Source organism: Pantherophis guttatus, chromosome 2 (assembly GCF_059756535.1).
Source record: "Pantherophis guttatus breed Tessera chromosome 2, ASM5975653v1, whole genome shotgun sequence".
Classification (NCBI taxonomy): Eukaryota; Metazoa; Chordata; class Lepidosauria; order Squamata; family Colubridae; genus Pantherophis; species Pantherophis guttatus.
This window is the reverse complement of record NC_142064.1, coordinates 240,533,862-240,561,016: the sequence shown is the minus strand read 5'-3', so window position 1 is coordinate 240,561,016 and position 27,155 is coordinate 240,533,862. Positions and strand designations below refer to the sequence as shown.

At 39.5% G+C, this 27,155-nt stretch overlaps 1 protein-coding gene across 1 annotated transcript in view; it reads right to left on the bottom strand.

The window, feature by feature from the left end:
* Nucleotides 1-27,155, bottom strand: part of SUCLG2 (succinate-CoA ligase GDP-forming subunit beta) — a 257,944-nt gene that overhangs the window by 96,877 nt on the left and 133,912 nt on the right. Inside the window, exons 5-7 of the mRNA XM_034440607.3 lie at nucleotides 18,654-18,806; nucleotides 12,797-12,886; nucleotides 7,346-7,442 (exon numbers count right to left, since the gene is read on the bottom strand). Coding sequence (XP_034296498.1) covers nucleotides 7,346-7,442; nucleotides 12,797-12,886; nucleotides 18,654-18,806 — 340 coding nt within the window. The remainder of the gene's footprint in view (nucleotides 1-7,345; nucleotides 7,443-12,796; nucleotides 12,887-18,653; nucleotides 18,807-27,155) is intronic.

Genomic DNA, 27,155 nt, shown 5'->3' with positions numbered 1-27,155 from the left:
GATGAAACCCACAATTATTATTATATGGAATATAATCATAATGTCACTCGGGTGGTTGTTTTTACTTTTATACATATAAGAAGATATTTACTACTGATGGGGGCAGATATGATTGAAGATCTTGAATAAACTGTTGCATCAGCAAGCTATGTTACCCTATTATGGATGTTGGTTTTAACAATCCAGTGGAAAGACCTCAAAGAAGATATTATATGGACTATAAAATTAAAGTTATTGTCTTCTCTCTTTTTTTTTTTATTTAGATATAATGGAATATATATATATATATATTTAAGTAGTGTGGGCAGTGAATTAAAGATATTAAGAATTGTTGTGTATGGTAAATTTGCAGGACAGTGGGTGAATAAGCTAGCTACAGACTGATTAGTTTAAGAAAAGGGATTTTTAAGTGATACATTTAGGGGAGTGGAGGAAATGGATAGAGTGGAATAAATGTTAAATTAGATTTTATGGGGAGGCCGCTTTGAAATGTTATAGTAATATATATAGAAGATTAAATATTAAAGTAGGACTTATCGTATAGTTTTAAAGTGGAAGGTGGTTTTGAATTGTTGTAATAATATATAGATATAAAACATTATTATGTTAAATTAGAAGTTATTTTACAATAGTTATAGTATAATGTTTTTTTTTCTTCTTCTTTTCTGAAAAGTATGGATAAAGGGGGATGTTATAATATTTATAATATTTTTAGTAAGTAAAGGTCAGTATTTTGAGGAGGGAGTAAGTAATCTGTTATGAATTAGGGTTTTTTTTGTTACGAAGAAGTCACAGGGGGGGATGGGTGGGGAGGGGGGGTTAGGGAGGGGGAGGGGGAGGGGGGGGAAAAAGGGCGGAAAAATTTGTATTTGAAAACTTTTTCAATAAAAAAAAAAAAAAATAGCATGGCAGATAGCTAAATCCTCCAGAATCCCCACACATCTGCAAGAAGACAAAGCAGAACCTACGTGACATCATCACACAAGGCATCATTTTGACAACACTTTGTGACTGCTACTGTGGGAGACTGCTCCTAAGATATTGTAGAGCTAAAACTGGATACATTCAGTTTGTGACTTGCAAAAGTGAGGTCATCTCTACTCTCAACACTAGAGCCCCAATCCAGATTATAATTGCCATTAATTGCCATTAATTTACCCTTAATGAAGAAGGTATATATAATAGAATAAGAACAGAATAACAGAGTTGGAAGGGACCTTGGAGGTCTTCTAGTCCAACCCCCTGCTCAGGCAGGAAACCCTATAACATTTCAAATGGTTGGACAAATGGTTGTCCAATCTCTTCTTTAAAATTTCCAGTGTTTTGAGAATTCACAACTTCTGGAGGCAAGTTGTTCCACTGGTTAATTGTTCTAACAGTCAGGAAATTTTTTCTTAGTTCTAAGTTGCTTCTCTCCTTGATTAGTTTCCACCCATTGCTTCTTGTCCTGCCCTCAGGTGCTTTGGAGAATAGCTTGACTCCCTCTTCTTTGTGGCAGCCCCTGCAATATTGGAACACTGCTATCATGTCACCCCTAGTCCTTCTTTTCCTTAAACTACACATACCCAATTCCAGCAACTGTTCTTTATATGTTTTAGCCATGTCTTTAAATTAGTATTATTTTTTTTAAGAACCTACAGGATGAAAATAACACAGACAATGCTTAAATGTTTCAGTTTCTAGCCTTATGCCTGGATTGCAGAATTTGTTCCTTTGTTGGAAACACAACGACAACAGTATGATCAGGTGACTCTTGGCAGCATGCAGGAAAAAAAGTGCCACATACTAAGCTAACTTTTAATTCATTAATCTATATTTCACTATCTTTGAGAGGTGTGGCCCTCAAAATGTTGAACTAATTGTAGGCTAATGAGCCATTAAAATGCACACTTTCTTCTTCCTCCCAAAATTAAGGAATTAATCCTCAATTTATATCAGCAGCATAATCTTATCAGCAGCATCCAGTGGCAAGACACAGCATAATGATACACAAATAATATATCTTCTACTATTATTCTAACCAACATAATTATTTCTTCTATATACATCCAAAATGCCATAGGGAGCTTTCAGAGTTGGAAAAGGGTGAGGAGGGGGAGTGTTAAATTTTATATATTTTTATCATTAATAATTTGTCCAATAAATCAGTTTAACATGACTATTTTACATTATAGTCATAAAACAAGTACACTTCATCATGGCCACATTTCAATTTTTTGACTTATTGTATTCTATTACACTAAATTATTTAAATTATTCTCTTCTCTTGCACTAAATTATTCTGAAATAATTTTATGCCATTTGCTTTTTTAAAAATAACTTTGTTTCATTCGGCTGTCTAAAAGAACGGTTTCTTAAAATAGCAGGAACATCTTGATTGCATTATTGAAGATCTGTGTCTTTTAAGATTGTTGTCAAATAAGACACAGTATAATTTTAAAATCCAAACTAGTCTACTTAGTTTACTAAAAGGTGTTTATTAGCTGGGCCCATAAAATAATAATTAAAAAATCTGGGCAAATTATGTTATTTGCTCCCCAATTGTGCAAACTACAACTGGTCTTAATATTTGACATTTTGAGAGGATACAAGAAAAGGTGAATTCAATTCGGCCATTAAGGATTTATTTAGGGTCATTTTTCATATAGTTCAGATTTATATCCTCCACTTATCTATACTTCTAGTTAAATACTGAAGCCTATCATAGGAACCAAGTCAAACTTTTCTTATTTAGATGTTACGAATTTGGCTGGGAAAAGGATAATTAAACCTTTGTTAATTTGATTAATAAATCAAATTTTATATTTTACATTCATAAACCACAACCACACAAATGAGCAAACTGAAGTTCCTTATTATGCATGTGTCTCATGAGCTGGCTTTTTTGTTACAATCAACTTATTACTAAAAAAACCCCACCAATTATTTATCTGTATATGTAGTTCTTCATATGATTATTAATACATACACATGGACACCAGCCAGAGCATAGAAAAACTTCAAAGAAATAGTGCAAGATTGAAAGATGTGGCCCACAGAATCGCCCACAGACCTGGCCCACAGAATCGCCAAGAGTCGGAGTCGGAGATGACGGATAACATCATCTTCATATATGCATAGGTTATGGATCTGCATAGAACTACATAGAACATATGGAATCTTCTAACGCTAGATGGCCTGCGCTTCACGCAGTGAAGGACAGCTTCCACTGGACCTCTTTAGTTCCAGAGATCAACGCAGTGCATCAGAAGGAATGAAGTCACTTGACACCACTTGATCAAGAAGGTAGGAGAGCAGATTGCAAGTTCGCAGAAAACTATTCGAAGAAGCGCAGTTTAACAAAGTCTTCTTCATAGTTTCTCAGACACACATGTATGTGTATAAGTAGTAAACTTATAACATGGAAAAAAGTCATAAGATAGTCAAGATTTTATGATACCCGTCCAAATGTTGCATCTCTCTGAATGCTGAATGAAGGCAGAAGGATGAACACGTGGCTATCTGACAGAATTCCAGTAAGGGAATCCCTGAGAAGACAAACTGTCAATGTGGCCATTCCTGTTTTAAAACAATACAAATCAGAAGCCAGCCTTCAACAAAACTTCATGGTTGCATCCACCTATAAGCCCTTACACTATAAAGATGGCCTTGGAAGACAGAAATAAATGAAAGTTTCTGTAGAACAAGACCGTATAGTTATAAGTAAAAGCATGTTCAAGACAAACACTTGAGAGGCTGGGAAAAATGGAGAGGGTCTAGAGTCTTCATTGATGGGGAAAAAATAATTTTGGAAGGAAAGTGGCATCCATGCAAAGAAATGTTTTGTTCATATGGAAAGTAAGAAAAGGAGGATTTATCTAAAGCAGTTCTTCCTAAATCTGAGCAAAATATTCCACACTGGGTAAAAGTAGTTTTTCTTTGGGTAACAACATTAAAAAAAAAAATCATTACCCAATCATAACAGGAACACTTCAATAAGGACTTTCTGATAAGTAGTTTCAAGTAATGAATGAAAAGTTTTGGGAAACTTTGCTCTAAAGACATATAGCTCTGGCCCTGGGAACTATTCAAGAATCTTTTCCTCTGTGACAGGAAATGGATGGTCAGGAGTTCATAGGGGTCAGCTGGCCATCGCAGGAGGGTCGTCCTGCATGTGCGGCGGAGCTGGAGGTTGGGGATGGGCCACCCCTCCCACGACAGCCAACCTGATCCTGGGTGAACCGGTTGTTAAATTATTTGAACCCCACCACTGGGTAACTATTAACACAGAAAGAAGAAAAAAAGAGGCTTCAGATGGGAACTGGTAGAGATTCCAGTGGATAGGAGAAAAGGGAAATATCCTAGTGAAGAAAAAATGAAGAAAGTTGTTTTAAATGGAAATGAAAGGCCAATCAGTTTTTCTAACTGATTGAGTGCCTAAAGTAGGCAGACTGACCTGATACAGATAGTCCTTGAGTTACAACCATTCGTTTAGTGAACGTTTGACGTTCCAATGGCAAGTTGTAAGTGAAAAAAATGACTTATGACCAGTTTTTGCTTGATGGTAGTAGCATCCCCATGGTCACATGATCAAAATTTGGGCACTTGGCAACTGGCATGCAGTTATGACACTTGCACTGTCCCAGGGTCCTGTGATCCCCATTTGTGACCTCCCCAGCTGGCTTCTGAAAAGTAAAGTCAATGGGAAGAAACCAAATTCGCTTAATAATCGCATGTTTCAGTTAACAGCTGCAACGATTTGCTTAACAACTGTGGCAAAAAAAGGTTGTAAAACGGGACACAAATCACAACTTCCTTCTTTAGCAATGGAACTTTGGGGGTCGATTGTAGTCGTAAGACAAGGACTATCTGTTATTGTCAAATTGTTTTTCCAAATACTGGAAAGGATTTCTATTTATCTGCAGTATAATCCCTTCTATCTTATTCCTGAGCAGTTATAGAACTATATTCTCCAAGCTGTAGGATCAAGCTGTATTCTCCAAGCTGAAGGAATCAAGATGGGATCGAAGATTTGTCCAGATGAATTGGGGAGATAGAACTACTCTTGATAGGAGAGAATAAAGCATAGAATGGACCATGTGCGCTGAGGTCCTCAAGAGATGTGAGAAAGAACCGAGGCCATTGAGATGCCAAAGAATGAAATCCCTTCAATGTTCACATGAAGACATGGTCACCAGGAAAACTGATTAATATAGATATAGTAGAGGTGCTTGATCCCTGTCAAAGGATTGTGTGATGATGTCAAAGAAGACAAAATGGAGGCGTTTATTGGAGCCTCGCCAAGCTGCATCATGTGCATGGAGAACAGAGCTTCTAAAAAATAACTCTGTAAATATCATCCAAAGGGAACAAGAAAGGGGAAACTTGATTAACCGAGACATGAGAGCAGCTATGAAAGTTGTTCTAGTTTCAAGTAGGATAGTGTATATATGTCTTCCATAAATAAATAACCACTAAGGAAGAAAAGGATCCTCTGTGGAAAGATTAAATGCCTGCGAACTCCATAGAATAAATAAACTGCCTCCATAACTGCCTCGTGAAGATCTACAGTGATTTTTAAATCATAGTTCCCAATGCAATCCTGTTGGAACGAATGTCTAGTGTCAAGATGAATATAATGATAAACCATAATTACACTAAAGCTTGATTTCGACTTGTCCACAACTGCACATAGACGTCAACACATACCTATGCAGCGAAGGGTTTGATGGGTAAGCATAGGCTGCAATGGTTGCAGATAGGTCGATGTGCATACCTCCCAAATATCAACTATGTATTGTGTGGGGATACACATCCGATACAGGGGTGGTATTCACTTACCTTTTTTTTTTAAAATTTGATTTATATGCCGCCCTTCTCCGGAGACTCAGGGCGGCTTACAATGCGTTAAGCAATAGCCTTCATACTTTTGTATATTTATACAAAGTCAGCTTATTGCCCCCACAAATTGGGTCCTCACTTTACCTACCTTAGAAAGGATGGATGGCTAAGTCAACCTTGAGCCTGGTGAGATTCGAACTTACAGTAATTGCAGACAGATGGTGTTAATCACAATGCTTTTAGTCTGCTGAGCCACCAGGCCCTTTGCTACCGGTTTGCAAATGTGAGTGCGCCACCTCTGCTTCGCTCACACACACTACCTCCGTGCATACGCAGGGCCTTCTGCGCATGCGCGGAGTGTCAAAAACAGGATGTGATTACATCCGGGCGGATAGGTGGAGCCTCCGGCAGCTGCTGCTACCAGTTCTCCCGATCTGGATAGAACCGGCTGAATACCACCACTGATCCCATATGCTTGTTCCGACTTTCTATTGGGAGGCGAGTGGAAGGCAAGGTACATGCAAGCAATGTTAACATTCGCAGAAGTATAAATGCAAGAGCTATGCAACCATCTTTGAATGACAAATGCATATGTTCCCTGATTTGTTAGACACACAAGTCTAACCCAAGCTTAAGCCATAAATAGGAGGAGGTGGAGAGGGTTGGTAGTTTTAAATTTCTGGGCATTTATATCTCGGAGGACCTCTCGTGGACTATGAATGCTAACATGCTTGTGAAGAAGGCACAGAAGAGGCTGTACTTCCTGAGAATGCTCAGGAAGATAAATCTATCTCAGCATCTACTTCTGTCCTACTATCGCAGCACCATTGAGAGTGTCCTGACATACGGCATTCTTGCATGGTATAGGAGCAGCTCTGTAGTGGACATAAAAACTCTACAGAGAATTATTAAAACTGCCCAGAATATCATCGGACTCCAGCTACCAGCCCTGGATGACATCTTCGCATCTCGCTGTTTGAGGAAGTTGCACAACATTCTCAGAGACTCTTCCCATCCTGCTTACAATCTTTTTGGACTGTTGCCTTCTGGCAGAAGATACAGAACAATTAAAACTCGGACCACATGTTTTCTGAATAGTTTTTATCCCAGAGCTATAATTGCACTCAACGATGAACTAAAGGGCCACAATCAGAGAGCTGTTGGACAGCATTACTTGGTCTGTTGTGTGGATGTTTGGGTGGTTTAGGGGTGGGAAATTTGTGGTGGGTGGGGGTGTGTTTGGGGATTGTCATGTGTGTTGGGCTTGGTCTCTGGGTGTTAAGTGAATTTCATTGTATGAGTATACTGTGTATATACGTACAATAACAATAAACTTTATACTTAAATAGAAGGCAGATTTTGCCTGTGACAAGGAAAACGCAAGGAAGAAGTTGTATCTATAGATGTTCAAATTCTCTAAGGCACCATTCTAATACTGAGAATGTGAGGAAGTGTTTCTTTGCTAGATCAATATTTAACCCCCTACCCCCCCTTTTTCTTTTTTTTTTTAAAAAGAAAAAAATACCTTGTCCTTCTGGAGTTTCACCAAAGGGATTCACCTCCACCTGAGTGGCATCAATTTGTAGGAAAAGACTGTATAGCTTCTTTATTTGATCTGCTGCCTGAAGTTGAAAACATAATGCATAATAACATAAACAGAAAATCATAGGAAGAGGGTAAAGAAAAAGAAAATAATCCTAACACACCATTAAACCTATTTCTATTTTCTCCATTGGTACGAGAGGTTAAAATGTTAACATGCTTTTATTAAGTGGAAATGCTTTATATTGTCTTCAAATTGATGGCTGATGCCTTAGCCTCTTCCTCCCTCAAGTAAAAAAAAAAAAAAAAAAAAGATTGCTGGTTCAAAACATTGTCAAATATTGCATAAAGATTCCCTCTTCACAGTGCACTAAATAGGGCCTTGCAGGAAGTAAGAACAGCATCATTAATTCAAACAAACTTAATTTAAGCACAATGAACCAAGTTTGAGAGTTCATAATGAATACATTATGCTGATATGGAAGTTAAAGTGATTACCTTAATGAGACTAAATTCAGAAACTGTGAAGCAATATGCAGCTGACAAATGTAGATTAGTTGCTGAATTTGTTTAGAAAATACTTAAACCCGCCTTTCCTACATCAAAATGTGACTTCTGCTACAGAAACAACAGTTGAAAAATTGGGTTATTTGCTCTTAAAACCTGGGTTAATTAATTGTGCTTAATTTCATTGATGCGTGACCAGGATTAAACTTCCCTGAGTAACTTTCTGTCTGTATTATCTTTCTTTTCCCTCATCAAATAGATGGCATAATTAAAAATGTTCCACAAATAAGATAACAACAAAAGTAACAAATAGTTAATACATATAGCAGAGGTGGCCAATCATCCCCCAAAATCAGAATTGTGCTCCCCCCCACACCAGCCCACAACAAATCACTCCAACACTGCATCAAAAAAGTTTGAAACTTTAGTATACTTCTTGTGAAGAAGAAACTAATACACTTCTTATGAATTAGTGATTTATTTTTCCTCGCTGCTGAAAGCTCTTCCTTTATTTCTTCTCCTGACTCCTGAAAATTTATTGATGCTTCTTTCTTTTCCTATTTGACCTTTAAAGCAACTTTGTGATGTAAGGTTAATCTGATGGAAAGTGATAAACCCAGCGAGGAAAAATTTACACCTGAGTTACTTTTCACCCAAAACAATGAGGCTAAATACATCATTGGTTTACTAGTCACCAATGATGTCATGGACATTAACCAATAGATTCCCAGGATTTGTACTAAGGGATATTTCTTACCAATTTCAGAAGAAGCCTGAGAGATGCAAAATCATCTTCAGGGCTAGAAATGTATAGGGTTTTTTTGTGTTTTTTTTTGCATACAGGTTTGTTGACTTCACAGGAGGGGCAGTACCATTTCTTTCTAAAGTTTGAGTGGAGCTTCCACAGCAGTCTCTCCAAAACTTTCCATCAACCTTTGTAATTGTTGATGTGGTAAAGGGAGGATATTTAAAATAATATCCTAATAATTATTTTAAAAATGGAGATTTAAATTTAGTTTTGTTTTCCTTTTTATGGTGGGGGAGCATAAGCAACAAGAGAGAGAGAGAGAAAGATGATTGATAGATGATAGATAGACAGAATGGTCAGACAGACAGATACATAGATGACAGACAGACAGACTGACAGATAGCTTTGATTCAAAGGAGATTGAGGATCTCTGGTTTAAGACTTTCCATAACAAAACAAAAAACAAAACAAAACAAAACACAAAAGACTAACTTGCCTCTCTAAGACATAGCTTCTATTTAGTGCAAGGCTATTTTTGAGTGGAATCTTTAACTAGAGACCTTCTCAGATAGTGGTCAAGTCAGACTGTTTATCTGAAAGGAGTGGTAAGCCAACAGCAGACACATTAATGGATTTCTGAGGTTTCCCGTTTTGATTTTCCATGACAAACCAAAGCAATGCTCATTTGCTTTGCTATGCATTCAGGTCATTTTTGGAAATTAAAATGGCAATTACAGTTAGCTCCATGATGATGAAAATGGTGGCTCTTTGGAGCAATGAACTGTAAAAAAAAGAGGACTAAGAGGCAAGGTCAGCAGTAGGACAGGCCAGAATAATTGCTGAGATCAGGACATTATTATTGTTATTCCACAATTTAAGTCATTCCAGTGGAATTTATTATTTCCACTGGTATGAGCAATTTTATGCATGTACAAATGTGCAGACTTCAGCTGTCAGCTTTTTTTCAGAATACATTTAATCTGAATTAACAATTCCACTTAACATGTAACATAAAGCCTAGTGCTATGTATTTGAATCTGATATAGTTACCATAAAGTAAACTTAAAGTGCATTTCTCCATACTGATGCTTAAAAAGAAATTCAATAATCATGCATTATTTTAGAAGATTGTTAAATAACTATCCTCACCAAAGAGACAACTAAAAGGCTATCAAGCATTATGAAAATTTATCCACAGCTTGTTAGACATTAGATTTTAACCATAGTACCACAATTCTTCTAGTATCTACCTACTGGGGAATATAAATGATTATCGTAAGACCAAATTAAATAGACCTTTGATTACACTGATGTAGCCATTATGTTTCTATGCTTCAGTAAATCACACTGCAAAGGTTATAGCACATGGGAAGAAATGTATTAGATGTTGTTTTGTTAAGCAGTTCATGCATTGTGCTAATAATGACATGAAAAGCTAAAAAGATTTAATAATAATTCTCTCTCATTAATGATACTGCTAAAACTTCAAATGGGTGTTAATCATCTTAATGTTTATGCATTTGTTAATTGCACAGTTGGGATGGAAATTAATTAAAAGTGGTATATTAAAAATTCAAAGGTTTTATAAAAGTGGCATTTTGATGATATGGGAAAGTTTGTAGAAAAACAATTTATCATCTCTCTCTTCCTAGAGCAGTAAAAAAAGATCAAGCTTGTTGCAAAATGTGAGTTGGGTGGTCATATAAATGTGTTTAATAAATAAACGTGTGGGAGTTGGGTGGCCATATAAATGTGTTTAATAAATAAAAATAGATAAACTCAAAAAGATAGTGACTTGCACAGGTTTCAAATGCTGAGAATAAATCTTAAAGCAGTAAAATGTAGACAGAAAATCTAAATTTGCTTTTTTTTATTCATGTGACCATTTGCATCACTAGATGAACATGAATGGAAAGGAATTCAAGTTAGATAAAAAAATAACTATAGAAAGCCCTACTACAAAAAATAGTAATGTTACTCATATGAGTATTTTTAATGTAAGCATTTTTTATTGAGTTCTAGAGTATTATAAAATACAAATCACATGAGTATTTTTAATATAAGCATTTTTTATTGAGTTCTGGAGTATTATAAAATACAAATCATATGAATAGTTTTAAATGGGTATCAAAACTTTCACAGGATGTAAAAGGTTACTAGTAAAATGGGCTTATATTAATTCAAGTAAAAGAGGCAAATGTGTCTCTCAGCATAAATTACTAGGAATGTAACTACATCAGAATAGTATTCTGTTCCAGTGATTTCCGCTGGTACCTGCTTGGCCATTATGGGAACAAGATGCTGATTTAGACAACACTTTGATTGTACAGAGTAGCAAAAAGATTAACAGTCCATTCAACCGCCAATAGGGTCAAGCAGTGTTTTTAATACTGCCTATAACTTTTCAGAATGAATTTCTTTAACTGGAAGGAACGTAACATTAAGGAACGTAAGATTTTCTTTAGCCTTCAGCCCACAATCAGGTGTCATCATACGATAATACATTCGATACAAGTGAATTGAAAACCCCTGATATTGCATTAATATTGCACTATACAGTAGAATTCAATAGAGTTACTGCTCTGGGATAGAAGCTGTTTTTCAGCCTATTTGTCCTTGATTTTATTATCCTGTACTGTCTGTTAGATGGTTAAAGTTCAAAAAAAAGGGTGGCCAGGATGAGATGGATCTTTAAGAATATTTTGAACTTTCTTAAGGCAGCAGGAGCTATAAACTCTTCTAAAGAGGGGAGAGGGCAACCAATGATCCTCTGGGCAATGACATTGACCCTCTGGAGTGCTGTCCTATCTGTCACGGTGCAACTGGCAAACCATACATAGGTGCAGTAAGTTAAAATACTCTCTATGGTGCAGCAGTAGAAGATCACCAGCAGTTTTTCATTCCGTTGTTGTTTCCTGAGAAGACTCAGGTAGTATAATCTCTGTTGGGCCCTTTGGACCAGTTCTGCAATGTGAGCACCCCAGGTCAGGTCCTCTTTTATGATAACACCCAGAAACTTAAAACTGACCCTTTGCTCCACTCAGTCTCCATTGATAAGCAAGGGCTGGATGTCTGATCTATTCCTTCTATAGTCCACTATAAGCTCCTTGGTCTTATTGGTGTTAAAGACCAAATTTTTGTCTTCACACCACGAAAGCAACCAATCCACCTCATCTCGATAGGCAGACTCATCCCCCTCCGGAGATGAATCCCACCACTGTTGTATCATCTGCAAATTTAATAATAGTATGACTGGCGCGAGTGGGAATTATTATGTTGAATGCTAGTGCTACTTTAGACAATATAGCTCCTTCTGATGACCAACTGGTATTTGGGGTTGTGGCAGGGGTGAAATCTACTTACCTTCCCTACTGGTTCAGAAGTATGCGCGCCATCATCATGTCCAATTTTAGACCCTCCGCATGCACAGAGGGTCAAAAACAGATTACTTCCTGATTAAAACCAGGAAGTAACAACGTCTGGGCAGGTGGGTGGAGCCTCGCGCTGCTGCTGCTACTGGTTTGCTCAACCATGCACCGCCACTGCTACCGGTTCACCCGAACCGGAGCGAATGGGTAGAATTTCAACCCTGGGTTGTGGACATCTTTCTCTTGAAGTTTCATACCATAGCATGAGCCAGATGATTAGGAAGTGATGTGAAGTTTTTTTTTAATTGAACTTTTGGATTAAGAAGGAAAAGTTAACTGAATTTTTGTATTAAGGAGGACTTAATCAGACCATTCCTAACTAGATCCACTCCTTTCTGTACATGGAAACAAATTGGTTCCATTTCATGCTCACAAAGCACTTCCAAGGTTCTGGAAAGGTCCTTTTGGAAATGTCAACAGGCACTTTAAAAAAGCCATCTGTAAAACCAGCAAGCATTTCCAATATACAGTGAAAAATCTATTTCCCACAACCAAGGAAGAAAAAGAATTAAGGTCCAAGAATAGATTATTGGAATTTAATTGATGGTTGCTGTTGTTGCTACCATTAATTGATAGCATATTTTATTTTTCCTGAATGCTTAGAATGTATAACAAGTTATTATGATGAAACAAAGACCATCGATGCCCCGAATACAACCCATATGCAACCAGAAAGATCCTAAAGTTGGATTGAGCAAAATGATTCACTGACATCTCAGCGTAGTTAAAAGCTAATTCCTGAAAATGTTACCTGCTGCTGCAAAGGCCCTTTGAATCCCAAATTTTCTGCCAGCCGTACTGCTTGAGCATCCTTTACCCCTTCAAAAATATCTATTTCTTCCTGTTACAATAAAGGGCATAAACAAAAATATTCAGCTGGGAAAGAAATGTGTAATTTCAATGGTTAAAAAAAAATACTTAACATATTCTGCAAATTAGCAATTAAAATTTGGCAAGTTGCCAAAATCCCAAGAATGCAGCTACAGGGTATGTTATAATTACCACACTCTCCATGAAAAAAAAAAGAGTCCCTCTGAAAATCATGAAATTCTTCAGGGTGGCATGCTGACAAGGCAATCTGACACCAGTTTTCACTTTTAATTACTGTACAGATGGCATTGATGAATACATATTCTGTTAATTTTTACGACCAATTTAGACACGGAACCAAAGCAATGTTGTTAATGCCCAACAATATTCTTCTTCATTTTTCAATTCAAATATGCATTATTATTGTTGTTGTTGCTGCTGCTGTTTACAGAATGTTATGTGCTCACAAAATTATAGACCAGTTCCAGGTTAAGCTTTGTTACTGTCTCATTAAGCATTCTTTCATGTAATAGCCATTCCCCACTCCTATAATTTGAAATAATAGCAGACTGTCATGTGAAAAGAAAAGGAATTTTGAGTAAATATAATGTTTACTTGCTGAGTGAATAGGAGGCTGATTTATAAATCAATAGAATCACATACTTTTGCTATTGTTTTTCTATACCACTTCAGGCTGGATACGATATTTAAAGTGTTTTATTGTAATGTTTATGTAGTGATTATTGGAGGTGGAGCTTTGAGAACTGTATGCCGATTAGTGTACATTTAAAAGTGACAATAAAGTTATTCTAAGTCAGTTCTAAAGTACTGTATCTCTACCACTCTAAACAGAAAAATTAAGGTCCTTGATCTCACAGATATCTTTATGGGGATGAAATTAAATAATCTATATTTTCTTTATAGTGGTACAGTCTATGATGAACTTTTATTCCCTGACTTTATAAACTGGCTCTTCATATTTTAAAGGATGCTTGTTGAGACTACAAATTTAAGTCCATTTATCTGGCTATAATTCCCATTATATACAATTAGACTTTCTTCAACAGGCATGTAAGACCTGTACCGCAAAAAAAAAAAAAAAAGAATAAACTAAGCAAGTTAGTATTTATTAGCTTACAGAATTTACTAATTCTGTCAGCTAATTTACTAATGAGCAAAAGTTATTTACAACTGCTATAAACTCTTCCAAAGTTATGTCCCATTTTATACTACATTCAGACACTTTCTATCTACATGTAGTAAAATAAACTGAAAATGCTCACATTCCATTTTGCTATAAATGTAAACTGTGAATAAATATGTGAACCTATCATTTTTTTTAAAGATCTGCTAGTCCATAAGTTGGGTTGCCACCAAACCTCCCTCTAACAATGAATGAACACCCCGAGAGGTGGCACGCAGCGAAGAGGGGGCTGAGGGTTTTTTTTAAAAATTGTCATTAGCTAATCTTTTAAGGGTTATTTTTTTGAGGGGGGGAGGGTTGTTTGGCGAGGGAGAGGGAGGGAGGGGGAGAGCCAGGCCCGGCACAGGGTCGTGTGAGGGGAGGTCCGGAGCGGGGAGTGGAGGGGGTTAGTGTTGGTATGGAGAAGGGCGATTCCATCAGGACTGTCGGTGGGAGGGGCAGATATGGTGGGAGCAGGGGGCCATATCGTGTTGTGGGGGCATGTGCCCGCTGTCTTCAAGCGGTGACGTGCTCCGGCCCCCAATGCTCACCTCATTCCCTGGGTTGTTCAGAGTCTCAGAGCCCTGGTCTTAGACTGATGTTGTGCAATGCCAGGTCCATGGTCAACAAAGCCCCCCTCATTTGTGAGCTGATTCAGGAGGGGGCAGCGGACCTGGCCGGTATTACAGAGACCTGGTTGGGCCAGGAAGGGGGGTCCCCCTCGTTGAGATGTGCCCACCGGGTTTCTGCGCATTTCATCAGCCAAGGGCACAGGGTAGGGGTGGGGGAGTGGCTGTTATTGTAAAGGAAGGTCTCGATCCTAGGGAGGCCACTGTACCTCAGATAGCCGGATGTGAGTCTCTCCTTGTGAAGTGGGTCCATGGGATGCAGGTGGGCTTGCTGATTGCGTACCTGGTTCCCTGCTGCGTGGCAGTGGCCCTGCCTGAGCTCCTAAACATCATAGCCGGGATGGCGGTTGACACCCCCAGGCTTTTGGTCATGGGGGATTTCAACCTGCCGTCCATCAGTGAAACGTCGGAGGTGGCTCGGGAGTTCATGGCTTCCATGACAGCCATGGACCTGACCCAGTTAATTCATGGCCCTACTCATATAGGAGGACACACTCTGGACTTGGTTTTTGTCTCTGGTCAGTGGTTGAATGGCCTAGATACAGGGGATATAGTCATTGAACCCTTGTCATGGTCAGACCATTCTCTCCTTAGACTTGACTTCCTGACCGCTACACCCTGCCGCAGGGAGGCGGAACCGACCAGGTGGTTCCGCCCCAGGCGCCTGATGGATCCTGATAGGTTCCAAATGGAGCTTGTGCCATTCCCTGAGACTCTGGCTCACAACTCGTCGGAAGACCTGGTGGCTGCCTGGGATAGAGCGGCTGCTGGTGCTTTAGATCGGGTCGTGCCTTTGCGGCCGCTGATCCGGCGCTGAATTGGCCCAGCTCCTTGGTTCTCCGAGGAGCTGAGGGAGATGAAGCGCTGGAAAAGATGCCTAAAAAGTAGTTGGAGAGCTAGTCGTTCTGGATTTGACCGAGCACTAGTGAGGTCTTATATCAAGACCTACTTAGTGGCGATAAAAGCGGCGAAGTGTAACTACTTTTCCGCCCTTATCGCATCGGCAGATAATCGCCCAGCTGTCCTGTTTAGGGTGACCCGCTCCCTTCTCCATCTGGGAGCGCAGGAAGACCCCTTGCAAGGGCATGCTGAGGATTTTGCGTGTTATCTGCACGATAAAATCACTCAAATTCGGGAGGGCTTGGACTCTGACTGGGTGGGTTCAGGCGGGGTGTCTGAGGCGGGTCTTGAGACTGTTATTGATCCTGTGACTCCCGAGGACGTGGACAGGATGCTGGGGAGGTTGAGCGCAACCACATGTTTATTGGACCCGGGTCCCTCCTGGCTGGTGCTGGCTACCCAGGAAGTTACACGAGGCTGGCTCCAGAGGATTATAAACGCTTCTCTGAGTGAGGGCTTCTTGCCTCCTGCCTTGAAAGAGGTGGTGGTGAGGCCCCTCCTCAAGAAACCTTCTCTGGAGCCGGCTGTTTTGGCAAATTATCATCCTGTCTCCAACCTTCGCTTTGTGGCGAAGGTTGTCGAGAGTGTGGTGGCGCGACAGCTCCCACAATACCTGGATGAAACCATCTATCTGGATCCATTCCAGTCCGGCTTCAGGCCTGGGTACAGCATGGAAACAGCATTGGTCGCGTTGGTCGATGATCTCTGGAGGGCTCGGGACAGGGGTTGTTCCTCTCTCCTGGTCCTGTTAGATCTCTCAGCGGCTTTTGATACCATCGACCATGGTATCATGCTGCGCCGGCTGGAGGGGTTGGGATGGGAGGCTCTGTTCTACGGTGGTTCTCCTCTTATCTCTCCGACCGGTCGCAGTCCGTGTTGGCTGGGGGGCAGAGGTCGACCTCAAGGCACCTTGTTTGTGGGGTGCCGCAAGGGTCATTCCTCTCGCCTCTCCTGTTCAACATTTATGTGAAGCCGCTGGGAGAGATCATCCATGAATTTGGGGTGCGGTGCCATCTGTACGCTGATGACACTCAGCTGTACATCTCCACCCCAGACCAGCCCAATGATGGCCTTGAAGTGATGTCCCAGTGTCTGGAGGCCGTGCGGTTCTGGATGGGGAGGAACAGGCTCCGACTCAACCCCTCCAAGACCGAGTGACTGTGGCTGCCGGCGTCCCGATATAGCCAGCTGGTGCCATCACTGGCTATTGGGGGCGAGTCATTTGGCCCCCACGGAGAGGGCTCGTAACTTGGGCGTCCTCCTGGATGCACGGCTGTCTTTAGAAGAGCATATGACGGCCATGGCCAGGGGGGCTTTCTATCAGGTTCGCCTGATACGCCAGTTGCGTCCCTTTCTGGATCGGGACTCCTTATGCACGGTCACTCACGCCCTCGTCACCTCTCGCCTGGACTACTGCAATGCTCTCTACATGGGGCTCCCCTTGAGGAGCACCTGGAGGCTCCAGCTGGTCCAGAATGCAGCCGCGCGGATTATTATGGTGGCGACATGGCGCTCCCATGTAACACCTCTTCTGCGCGAGCTGCACTGGCTCCCGGTGGTCTTCCGGGTGCGCTTCAAGGTATTGGTTCTCATCTTTAAAGCGCTCCATGGCTTAGGGCCCGGATATTTACGAGACCACCTTCTGCCACCGATAACCTCCCACTGGCCAATCCGTTCCCACAGAGAGGGTCTCCTCAGGGTGCCGTCGGCCAAGCAATGTCGACTGACGACCCCCAGGGGGACAGCCTTCTCTGTGGGGGCACCTGCCCTCTGGAACGAGCTACCCACAGGAATACAACTGATCCCAGACCTCCATACTTTCCGTCGAGCTTTGAAGACCTTTCTATTTCAGCAAGCCGGGCTGGCTTAAAATTTTAATGGGTTATTTATGGGCAAAGCGTTTTAAATTTTGGGAAGCCAATTTGATTTAATTCTGTTTTAATTCATCTTAATTTTTATATTGTATGTATTTTAATCTTGGCTGTTCACCGCCCTGAGTCCTTCGGGAGAAGGACGGTATACAAATTTAATAAACCTAACCTAACCTAACCTAACACTGAAAATGATGCAATTAAATTTTGGAAAAGATGGATTTATTCTAACAATGTAACTAAAAGGTTTTTCACACTTTCCCTGGACTCCATCTGCAGCTCCCCGAGGGAGGTACATCTCACAGTTTGGGAAACCCTGCTGTAAGTGGTAGCAATATCTCTACAAAGTATGAACTTTTAATGGGAGATAAAGATGAATAGATTAATAGAGCGTGCAAATGTCTGTGCAAGCTCTAGCATATGAGAATGATTAATCATTGTTCAAATAATGTAAACTATGTACCTGGAAGCGAAGGCAGTCCTTTAATTCAGCCCAAAAAAATTTGTTGCTAAGCTTGACAGTTGTTAAGTGAGTTTTGCCCCATTTTATGACTTTCCTTGCCACAGTTGTTATTAACATAGTTGTTAAGGAATCTGGCTTCCCCATTGATTGTGCTTGTCAGAAGGTCGCAAAAGGTGATCACATGACCTCAAGCACTGCAACCGTCATAAATATGAGATAGTTGGCAAGCATCTGAATTTTGATCATGTGACCATGAAGATACTGCAATGGTTGCAAATATGACTAATAGTCATACATCACTTTTTTCAGTGTCATTGTAACTTCAAACTGTTACTAAATTAACTGTTATAAATTGAGGACCACTGTATGTAATTCAAGTAATCTGTGTGATGTCATGATGCACAAAGATTATTGATAATCACATTAGTTTTTGTTCGTATAAAATATTTACCAAAACTTGCATGAATTTATTTATTATTTTATTCATTAGATTTGTGTGCTGCCCATCTCATCTTGAGAGGACTTTGGACTGCTTACAAACACTAAAATCAAATGTTAAAAATTATTAGCTCCCCTTCTGGATGTATCTATATAAATGCATATAGAAAATCTGGAACATTTGATGAATCCTTTACAGATACCATATTAGATCTTCAGTAAATAGTCTCATCAACCCATATTTGATTATTTATTCAAAGAGAATATAGCAGTGCAGTTTGCGTGAACACGAACAATTTTAAACTAAAATGTACCTTGAAAATAAGTTCTGGTGTTTTTGCAGCTACTTCTTCTATATCAACCCCACCTTGTGGGCTACCAACGAGAACAGGTCCATTGCAAGCTCGATCCATTAATATTGCAAAATATGTCTCTCTGGAAATGTTTAGTGCTTCTGCAACCATAACCTAAAAAATATAATTTGAGAATATATTATTAGTATGCCTTGGCTAACAAGATCCAACACTCTTTACATTTTATTGGCTGTATAAGAAATAAAGTCTTCCAAATGAGGGAGAGAATCTAGCATATGTAGTAACTGAATGCCAGAGATTAACCCACATTGTGGAATCCTTCAGCGATGTGTTATAAAATCAATTATTTTATTAAAATGTAGGTAACTTATTATGTTATCATCATGTATTGTAGTATACCTTTCCATTTCAATTTATGGCAATCTGTGAGAGATGATATCTATGGGCAGGGGTTGGTGTGATGGACTACATTCAGTTTTAGTCGCCATGATGTAAAAAAGATGTGGAGACTCTAGAAAGAGTGCAGAGAAGAGCAACAAAGATGATTAGAGGACTGGAGGCTAAAACATATGAAGAATGGTTGCAGGAACTGGGTATGTCTGGTTTAATGAAGAGAAGGACTAGGGGAGACATGATAGCAGGATTCCAATATTTCAGGGGCTGCCACAAAGAAGAGGGAGTCAAGCTATTCTTCAAAGCACCTGAAGGCAGGACAAGAAGCAACGGGTAGAAACTAATCAAGGAGAGAAGCAACCTAGAACTAAGAAGATGTTGGATAACCATTTGTCTGAAAAAACAAATGTTTTTTCTTAGATTTCCTGCCTAAGCAGGGGGTTGGACTAGAAGACCTCCAAGGTCCCTTCCAACTCTGTTATTCTATTCTATACAGTGAAGGAACAGTTTCCCAGGAAGGAGGAAGAACATTCCAGAAAGAGGGTGTGGGAGAGAAGAGGCAGCCCAGCCCAGAGTGGATAGGAGACGGGAAGAGAGTAAGGATAGCCTCTATATCCTTTAGGGTGAGAGTAGTAAGAATCTAGTCTGGCAAGATTCTGTCTATTGTATGTAAGCAAATAAAGAAGTGAATACTGAATGGATTGTTCCACAATGTTCTTGGGTTTAGCCCGGCAGAATCACCCACAATACAGATTATCCCCTATGGTGAAGACAGTGGTCCAATTTTGGGAGACTAGGTATAGAGCCATGGTGGCACAGTGGTTAGAATGCAGTACTGCAGGCTATTTCTGCTGACTGTCGGCTGCCAGCAGTTTGGCAGTTCAAATCTCACCAGTTGACTCAGCCTTCCATCCTTCCAAGATTGGTAAAATGAGGACCCAGATTGTTGGGGGCAATATGCTTACGAGAGGGCCGTAAAAGTACTATGAAGCGGTATATAAGTCTAAGTGCTATTGCAATTGCTATAAGAGGCCAGTGCCCCTTAATTGCAGCAACCTCCATTAAATATGTGAAAAATAGAATCAAAATATTTTCAGCTATTCTAGGGCTGTACATTTCATGATGGAGGCAGGTTGTCTCCTTCTTCTTTAGGCCTGAGGGTCACCCTTGCAAAACAGATTAGACTAAAGCACATTCACATCTACAATAAATACAGCCCAACCATTTCACACTACATGCTCACAATATTTGCAGCACTGCTGCAATTGTTACATCTACATACATTTAGTATGTGAAAGAATTAATCTGAAATAATGCATGCCAATAATTTCAATAGTATATTAAGCAAACAACAAACATAATTCACACGCTATATTAACACTATGCAGAATTACAAATTGTGTCTTGTTTTAGTTGTTAAGATGAAGCTGCCATGCTAAGGAGAATAGGATAGCATCTTAAAGACATGGCAGCTTTAATAACCTCAGTAAGATATTCATAACATGGGATAGTCTTCCTTATTCAGCCTTCTGATAGTAATAGATATTAAATGATACCTTCATTGCAAGATTATGAATTCCATATTATCTATCCTAGGGACGGATGGATGGGCAAAATGTTTTGTGCGCAGAGAGAAAAGATAAACATGGAGAAAATAAAATACTCATAGAATAGTGACAATAAACTGAGGCGCAGTGGTTAGAGTGCAGTACTGGAGGCTACTTCTGCTGATCACTGGCTGCCTGCAATTAGACACTTCAAATCTCACCAGGCTCAAGGTTGACTCAGCCTTCCATTCTTCAGAGGTGGATAAAATGGGGACCCAGATTGTTGGGGGCAATATGCTGACTCTGTAAACAAGTTAGAGTGGGCTATAAAGCACCATGAGGCTATATATAAATCTAAGTGCTATTGCTATAAAGAAACATGACTGCAGAAAAGGAAAGGAAGAGATGGGTGGGGAAGATAGGTTATGTTTGCTTGAAGACATGGCAGCAGCAGCAGCAAACAAAAGAAAGATGGTGGACCACACTTAACTGAAACGTGACAAAAGTGATAGCTATTTTGGTGTAGTGGTCAAGTTGCATTCAAATGCAAGTCAACCTAAGAGGCCATACTTGCCTACCACTACCACCAAAAGTCTCAGATTTTTTTGTTTATGTATGTGCCTTTCCAATTTGTCTTGCTTCCTGGCAACTGCCTGGACAAGTTTGTCCATTTTAATCGACAAGGTTTTTCAGAAGTGGCTTGCCATTGCCTTGTCCCAATGGCTTTTTTCAAGAGGCAACTGGACTGTCTAATTTTTGTTTGAAGACATTTCGCTCCACACCAATTTGCACCACTCAGGTGACCCTGATGACACAGATAAACCTCCAGGTGACCTTAACGACCCGTTAAAAGAATGCAAATGTCCAGCTGTCTGCAAGGAGTATAAATCCTTCCATTCCCCATCATCCAGTCAGAGCTGAAGAAGCTTCTTGGGTGAGAAGCAAAACTTCTTCAAAGAAAAACCAGAAAGTCCACTTGCCTCTTGAAAAAGCACCTTTGGGACAACCATGACCTGGATGACTGAGAATCTTCATAGACATTTGACATTGCCTTCTTCCTAGGGCTGAGAAACTATGGATTCTAGGTCCTTTCTTAGGCTCAAAATGAGATGGGTGACTCTCAGCCCTAGGAAGAAGGCAATGTCAAATGTCTATGAAGATTCTCAGTCATCCAGGTCATGGTTGTCCCAAAGGTGCTTTTTCAAGAGGCAAGTGGACTTTCTGGTTTTTCTTTGAAGAAGTTTTGCTTCTCACCCAAGAAGCTTCTTCAGCTCTGACTGGATGATGGGGAATGGAAGGATTTATACTCCTTGCAGACAGCTGGACATTTGCATTCTTTTAGCGGGTCGTTAAGGTCACCTGGAGGTTTATCTGTGTCATCAGGGTCACCTGAGTGGTGCAAATTGGCGTGGAGCAAAACGTCTTCAAACAAAAATCAGACAGTCCAGTTGCCTCTTGAAAAAAAGCACCTTTGGGACAAGGCAATGGCAAGCCACTTCTGAAAAAACCTTGTCGATTAAAATGGACAAACTTGTCCAGGCAGTTACCAGGAAGCAAGACAAATTGGAAAGGCACATGCATAAACAAAAAAATCTGAGACTTTTGGTGGTAGAGGTAGGCAAGTATGGCCTCTTAGGTTGACTTGCATTTGAATTAAGAGGCAGCAGCAGCAACAGAAAGACAGTGCTGATATTACTAGTTTAAAAAGCCTCGCCTTCCTCACAAGACTATCCAGAATGTATCCAAAGTTTGGAACTAGAGGTTCCAGATTTCAGCTGGAAATCCACATCTATTTGGAACATGTCTGCCCAAATCCCAAGGCACAATGTACCCCAAACAAGGTGTGGTTTTCATTTCATGCCCACCTCTAACCTGTATCATCTGGTAAAGCAATAATGACATTTAATATGAAATTCACTTTTCATTTAAAAAGAGGAAAGTGTTTCTCTGGTCCAGATTAAAAATATTGAGTGTTCCTGATGAAGATCTGGAATTTCCAGAAAAGTTCTATGTGCTTCCATCCAATGCTGATGTATTTTGGCAGAAGTGGTGAATACCTGTAGCTCAGGTGTAGGATGAGGGGGAAGGCTCATTCTCTGAGCTTGTGGGACATGTGTTGGGACCATCTTTTATTTGTGATAGAATTCCATCTGGACATACAACTAAGGATACATGCACATATTCATTATAGTTCAGTAATGCAGAATTTTGTTTTGTCCAATGGAATTCCCAAGGAACTCTAGTAGTCCAATACACTGACAGATTAACCGGCTTTTTATTCTTCTTTATCCATGGCACAGTAAACATCTGTACTTATTTCACTTTCATATCTCAGTGCGGTATCTGGGTGGTAAAGAATTGGATCTTTAGTCCACACAGACACAGAAAGGACTTTCCAATACATGCAGACAAAAAATACAGGCTATGGAGATGCAACATGGTGTTGTCTGTATAAAAGTTGAGACATGAAGTCTTCTCTTTGTAAAACAGGCAGTAGGATCTTCCAATATAGACCCACCAATGCTCAAGATTTACATCTGCATATACAGATGTATATACTGTATATACAGTATACAGATAATACTCTGGGAAACAATCCATAAGCAACAAGTCAATATACATAGAGCACAGACACACACATAGAGATGTCTATAAATACTTCAATACCTAAATAAATGTCCAATTCTATAATATGTACCAAAAAAGTCTGATTCCAAGCATAAGATTATACCCATTTAGACAAAACTTTGCAAATTTTATTTTTTTAAATGAAATTATTAATACTGGCCAAACCAGGAGGAATAAGACAAAATACTTAAATTTTAAATGAAGGGATGGAATTCACATCCTTAACCTTCTGTAATACCTTCCATAGAATATTAGTACAAGAAACTCTAATTATTTTTGTTTAAAAATCCATCCATCTAAATGAAACTTCAATAAAGTTAAATTCTTTTATTGCTTGGAGAACAAGGGCAGGTAAATCAACTGCGATATACTGAAACTGTCTTTGAAGATAACCAAGCTCTCCAAATATCACGATGCCGTAGGAGAATTTTATGTAAACCTATAAAATAGCTGCCCATGTTTGAAGGAGTGGGGGGGGGGGGGACGGGGACGGGGACGAATGACTCTGTTTATTTAAGATAGACTGATCTTGCACTAACATTTTTATGTATCACTAGAGGGAAAGAAATCTATTTTCACAAGCTCATTGGTTGATAAGGAGGCCAACTGCACCCAGGACTATAAACTAAGTGGTGGCACTTCTAACCCAACTTTCTCAAGAAGTCCTGTGATATGGAATTTCACTGGTTTATGAGAGTTCTCTATTGGAAACCCCTACTTCTTCTCAAAGATGTAATAATTATATGGCTTCTAGTTGGGGTAAGAAGAACTATGTAACTCCAGCTGTATGGGGGCAAGGCACGGGGGAGCGGTATATCGTTTTATATCCTAATAAATCTCAGGAACAAACTTCACAGTAGTTTGGGTAACATTTGGTATCTCAACTTTAAATCTTTTAAATTTTAAAATGACTGCTTCCAAAGGCACATACAAAGGCCACCAGGAATCGCATTTATGCAGTGTTTTAGCACATGGTACATTTTTAGTCTTATAGACTGAAAGGATTGCTAGGAAGATAAGATGAAACAAGACTGATACAGTTCTACCGAGGAATTATTGAGTCTGCCATCTGCACCTCTATAACTGTCTGGTTTGGTTCTGCAACCCAAAGACTTCAGAGGATAATTAGAACTGCAGAAAAAACAATTGCTACCAACCTGCCTTCCATTGAGGATCTGTATACTGCACAAGTCAAAAAGAGGGCTGTGAAAATATCTACAGACCCCTCACACCCTGGACATAATCTGTTTCAACTCCTACCCTCAAAACGACACGATATAGAGCACTGCACACCAGAACAACTAGACAAAAGAATAGTTTTCCCCCGAACGCCATCACTCTGCTAAACAAATAATTCCCTCAACACTGTCAAACTAGTTACTAAGTCTGCATTACTATTAATCTTCTCATCGTTCCCATCACCCATCTCCTTCCACTTATGACTGTATGACTGTAACTTTATTGCTTATATCCTTATGATTTATACTGATATTGTTTCCTGATTGCTTATTTGTACCCTATGACAAACCCGGCTGCGCGGGTTGTGATGGGAGCGTCCCGACACTCCCATGTTACACCCCCCCTGTGCGACTTGCATTGGTTATCGGTTGCCCTTCGGGTGAGGTTCAAGGTGCTGGTTATTACCTACAAAGCCCTTCATGGCCTAGGCCCAGGATATTTGTTGGGCCCGCTGCAGCCAGCGACAATTCCCAAACGCCCGGTGCGTTCCCACAGACAGGGCCTCCTCAGGGTGTCGTTGGCCAGACAGTGTCGGCTGGCGACCCCCAGGGGGAGAGCTTTCTCTGTGGGCGCACCCACCCTTCTGGAACCAACTTCCTTTGGAGTTCCGGATGGCCCCTGACCTTCGCTCGTTCCGCTGCAATTTGAAGACCTGGTTGTTCCGCTGCCTGGACTGATGGGGGGTTTCTTAATGAATTTTAAATTGTTTTAAATTGGAATTTTAATTTTATATTGTCTTTCAATGAGGAACTGTGCATCTTTACCGTTGTGAGACGGCCTGAGCCCTTGGAGATAGGGTGGCATATAAATTGCATTATAAATAAATAAATAAATAAATAAATAAATAAATAAATAAATAACTATAATTAAGTATTGTACCTTATGATTCTTGATGAATATATCTTTTCTTTTATGTACACTGAGAGAATATGCACCAAGACAAATTCCTCGTGTGTCCAATCACACTTGGCCAATAAAAAATTCTATTCTATTCTATTCAAAGAACAATTCTTCCCCCTATAGATGAATCCATGCATGAGCAGTAAGATACTCACTTTGACCAAAAGTGAACTGCCTTCCCTAATCTTCTGGTAATAAAACAAACTGATTGTCCAGATTTTCTCTTTAGGTAAGAATCTGTCTAGTCCAGTGAAAGAAAAAGAGCAGTCCATATTTTAGGGAAGTGCAGATAATACTTTGAAAAATTTGCAAAATTCTGATGTGAGTCAATGAGCTTGAAACTACCTTCCATACAAATTGGAAATTATATTTTGGAGATCAATTCTCTAATCCTGGAAACAATTCTGTTGGAGTCTGAAAATATCATTTTTTTTAAACCAATGAACAAAATCAGAGGTAGTCATTCCAGTTGGCAATTTCTCTTCCTGCAAACTACAGTACAGAATTTGTTTACTTTATGGCAGCACTAATAGATTACAGGCAAGCTTTAACGCATGAGGGCCTAATCTTTTGGCTTGCCTGAGCCACACTGAGTGAAGAGGAATTGGGCCACATATAAAATATATAATATAGTTAATGCTAACATTTTGCAATCTTGTGGGGCCGCATGCAGCCCATGGGTTGGGGATGTCTGATTTAATGTATCAATATCCTGATGTCTTTTCTCAACTATATTTAGTTATAAGTAAAAAGAGCCATCTTTTGTGTCAGTATAACCAAGGCTATTAAAGTAATGACTAGGATAAGCTGGATAGTTTAGGAAGGATGAATGTTGTTTTTAGATCTTTAAAATGTTCTTGCATTGTCCTATATTTAATTATTCCAGTGAAATCAACGAACCTTTGCATACAAGCATGGAAAACTGCAATCTGAAATAATAGTTTTAAGTCAAGAATTCAGTCATCGCAAACATTTACTAAATTATGGATAAGGCATTATTTAATTTCTGTTTTTTAAGCTCTCTCATGGATCACTATTATCTTCTATCTTCCAAAGCCAACTTTTGGTGTTTCATAGAAGACAGCTCTATAAAGGGCTGTAAATCAATGTTACCTCTCTATAAGAAGGAACAACACTCCAACCAATATCAGTTGCAGGGAAATGGAAAAGAGTGTCTCTTCATCTCTTGCTTACAAGTACCTCAAAAGTACTTGCATTGGCCCTGTGAGAAACATATGCTTGACTAAGGTAAATTTTGGCCAGATGTTCTTATATTTTTACATTCTTGAGAATGCTTAACCTAATCATATTCTATGAGTACAACTGCATCTATCAAGCATTTTAAAAAATATCTACATACTTTCAATTCATCGCTATTCCAAGAAATTGCTCTTTTCAGACCAATTTAGGGAGATGGTGCTACATGTCTGGAAAAAATACACACACACAAAATCACTGCAAATTGGAACCTTCCTAGACAAGTCCTGTGTTTTCTGAACATTAGCTCCACAAGAACTAAAAAAAATAATCCTAGATTTCCTGAGTGAGATTTTTTAACATGACTGCTCCGTAGATCAAACTGGTCACCTTATAAGGTGTACATTATGTCATTTAAGTACTTTAGAGCTTAGCAAATGCAAGTAATGATGACTTATGGAGGATAAACTCTTTCCATTCTGCAGCTAGACCACAAAAGAAAACCTAAATAGAATGTGCTTTTTGATTTGACATTTATAAGCAAAAAAAAAAAAAGTAAAATATAAAAAGTGAAGGAATATAAATAAGCAATGTGTAT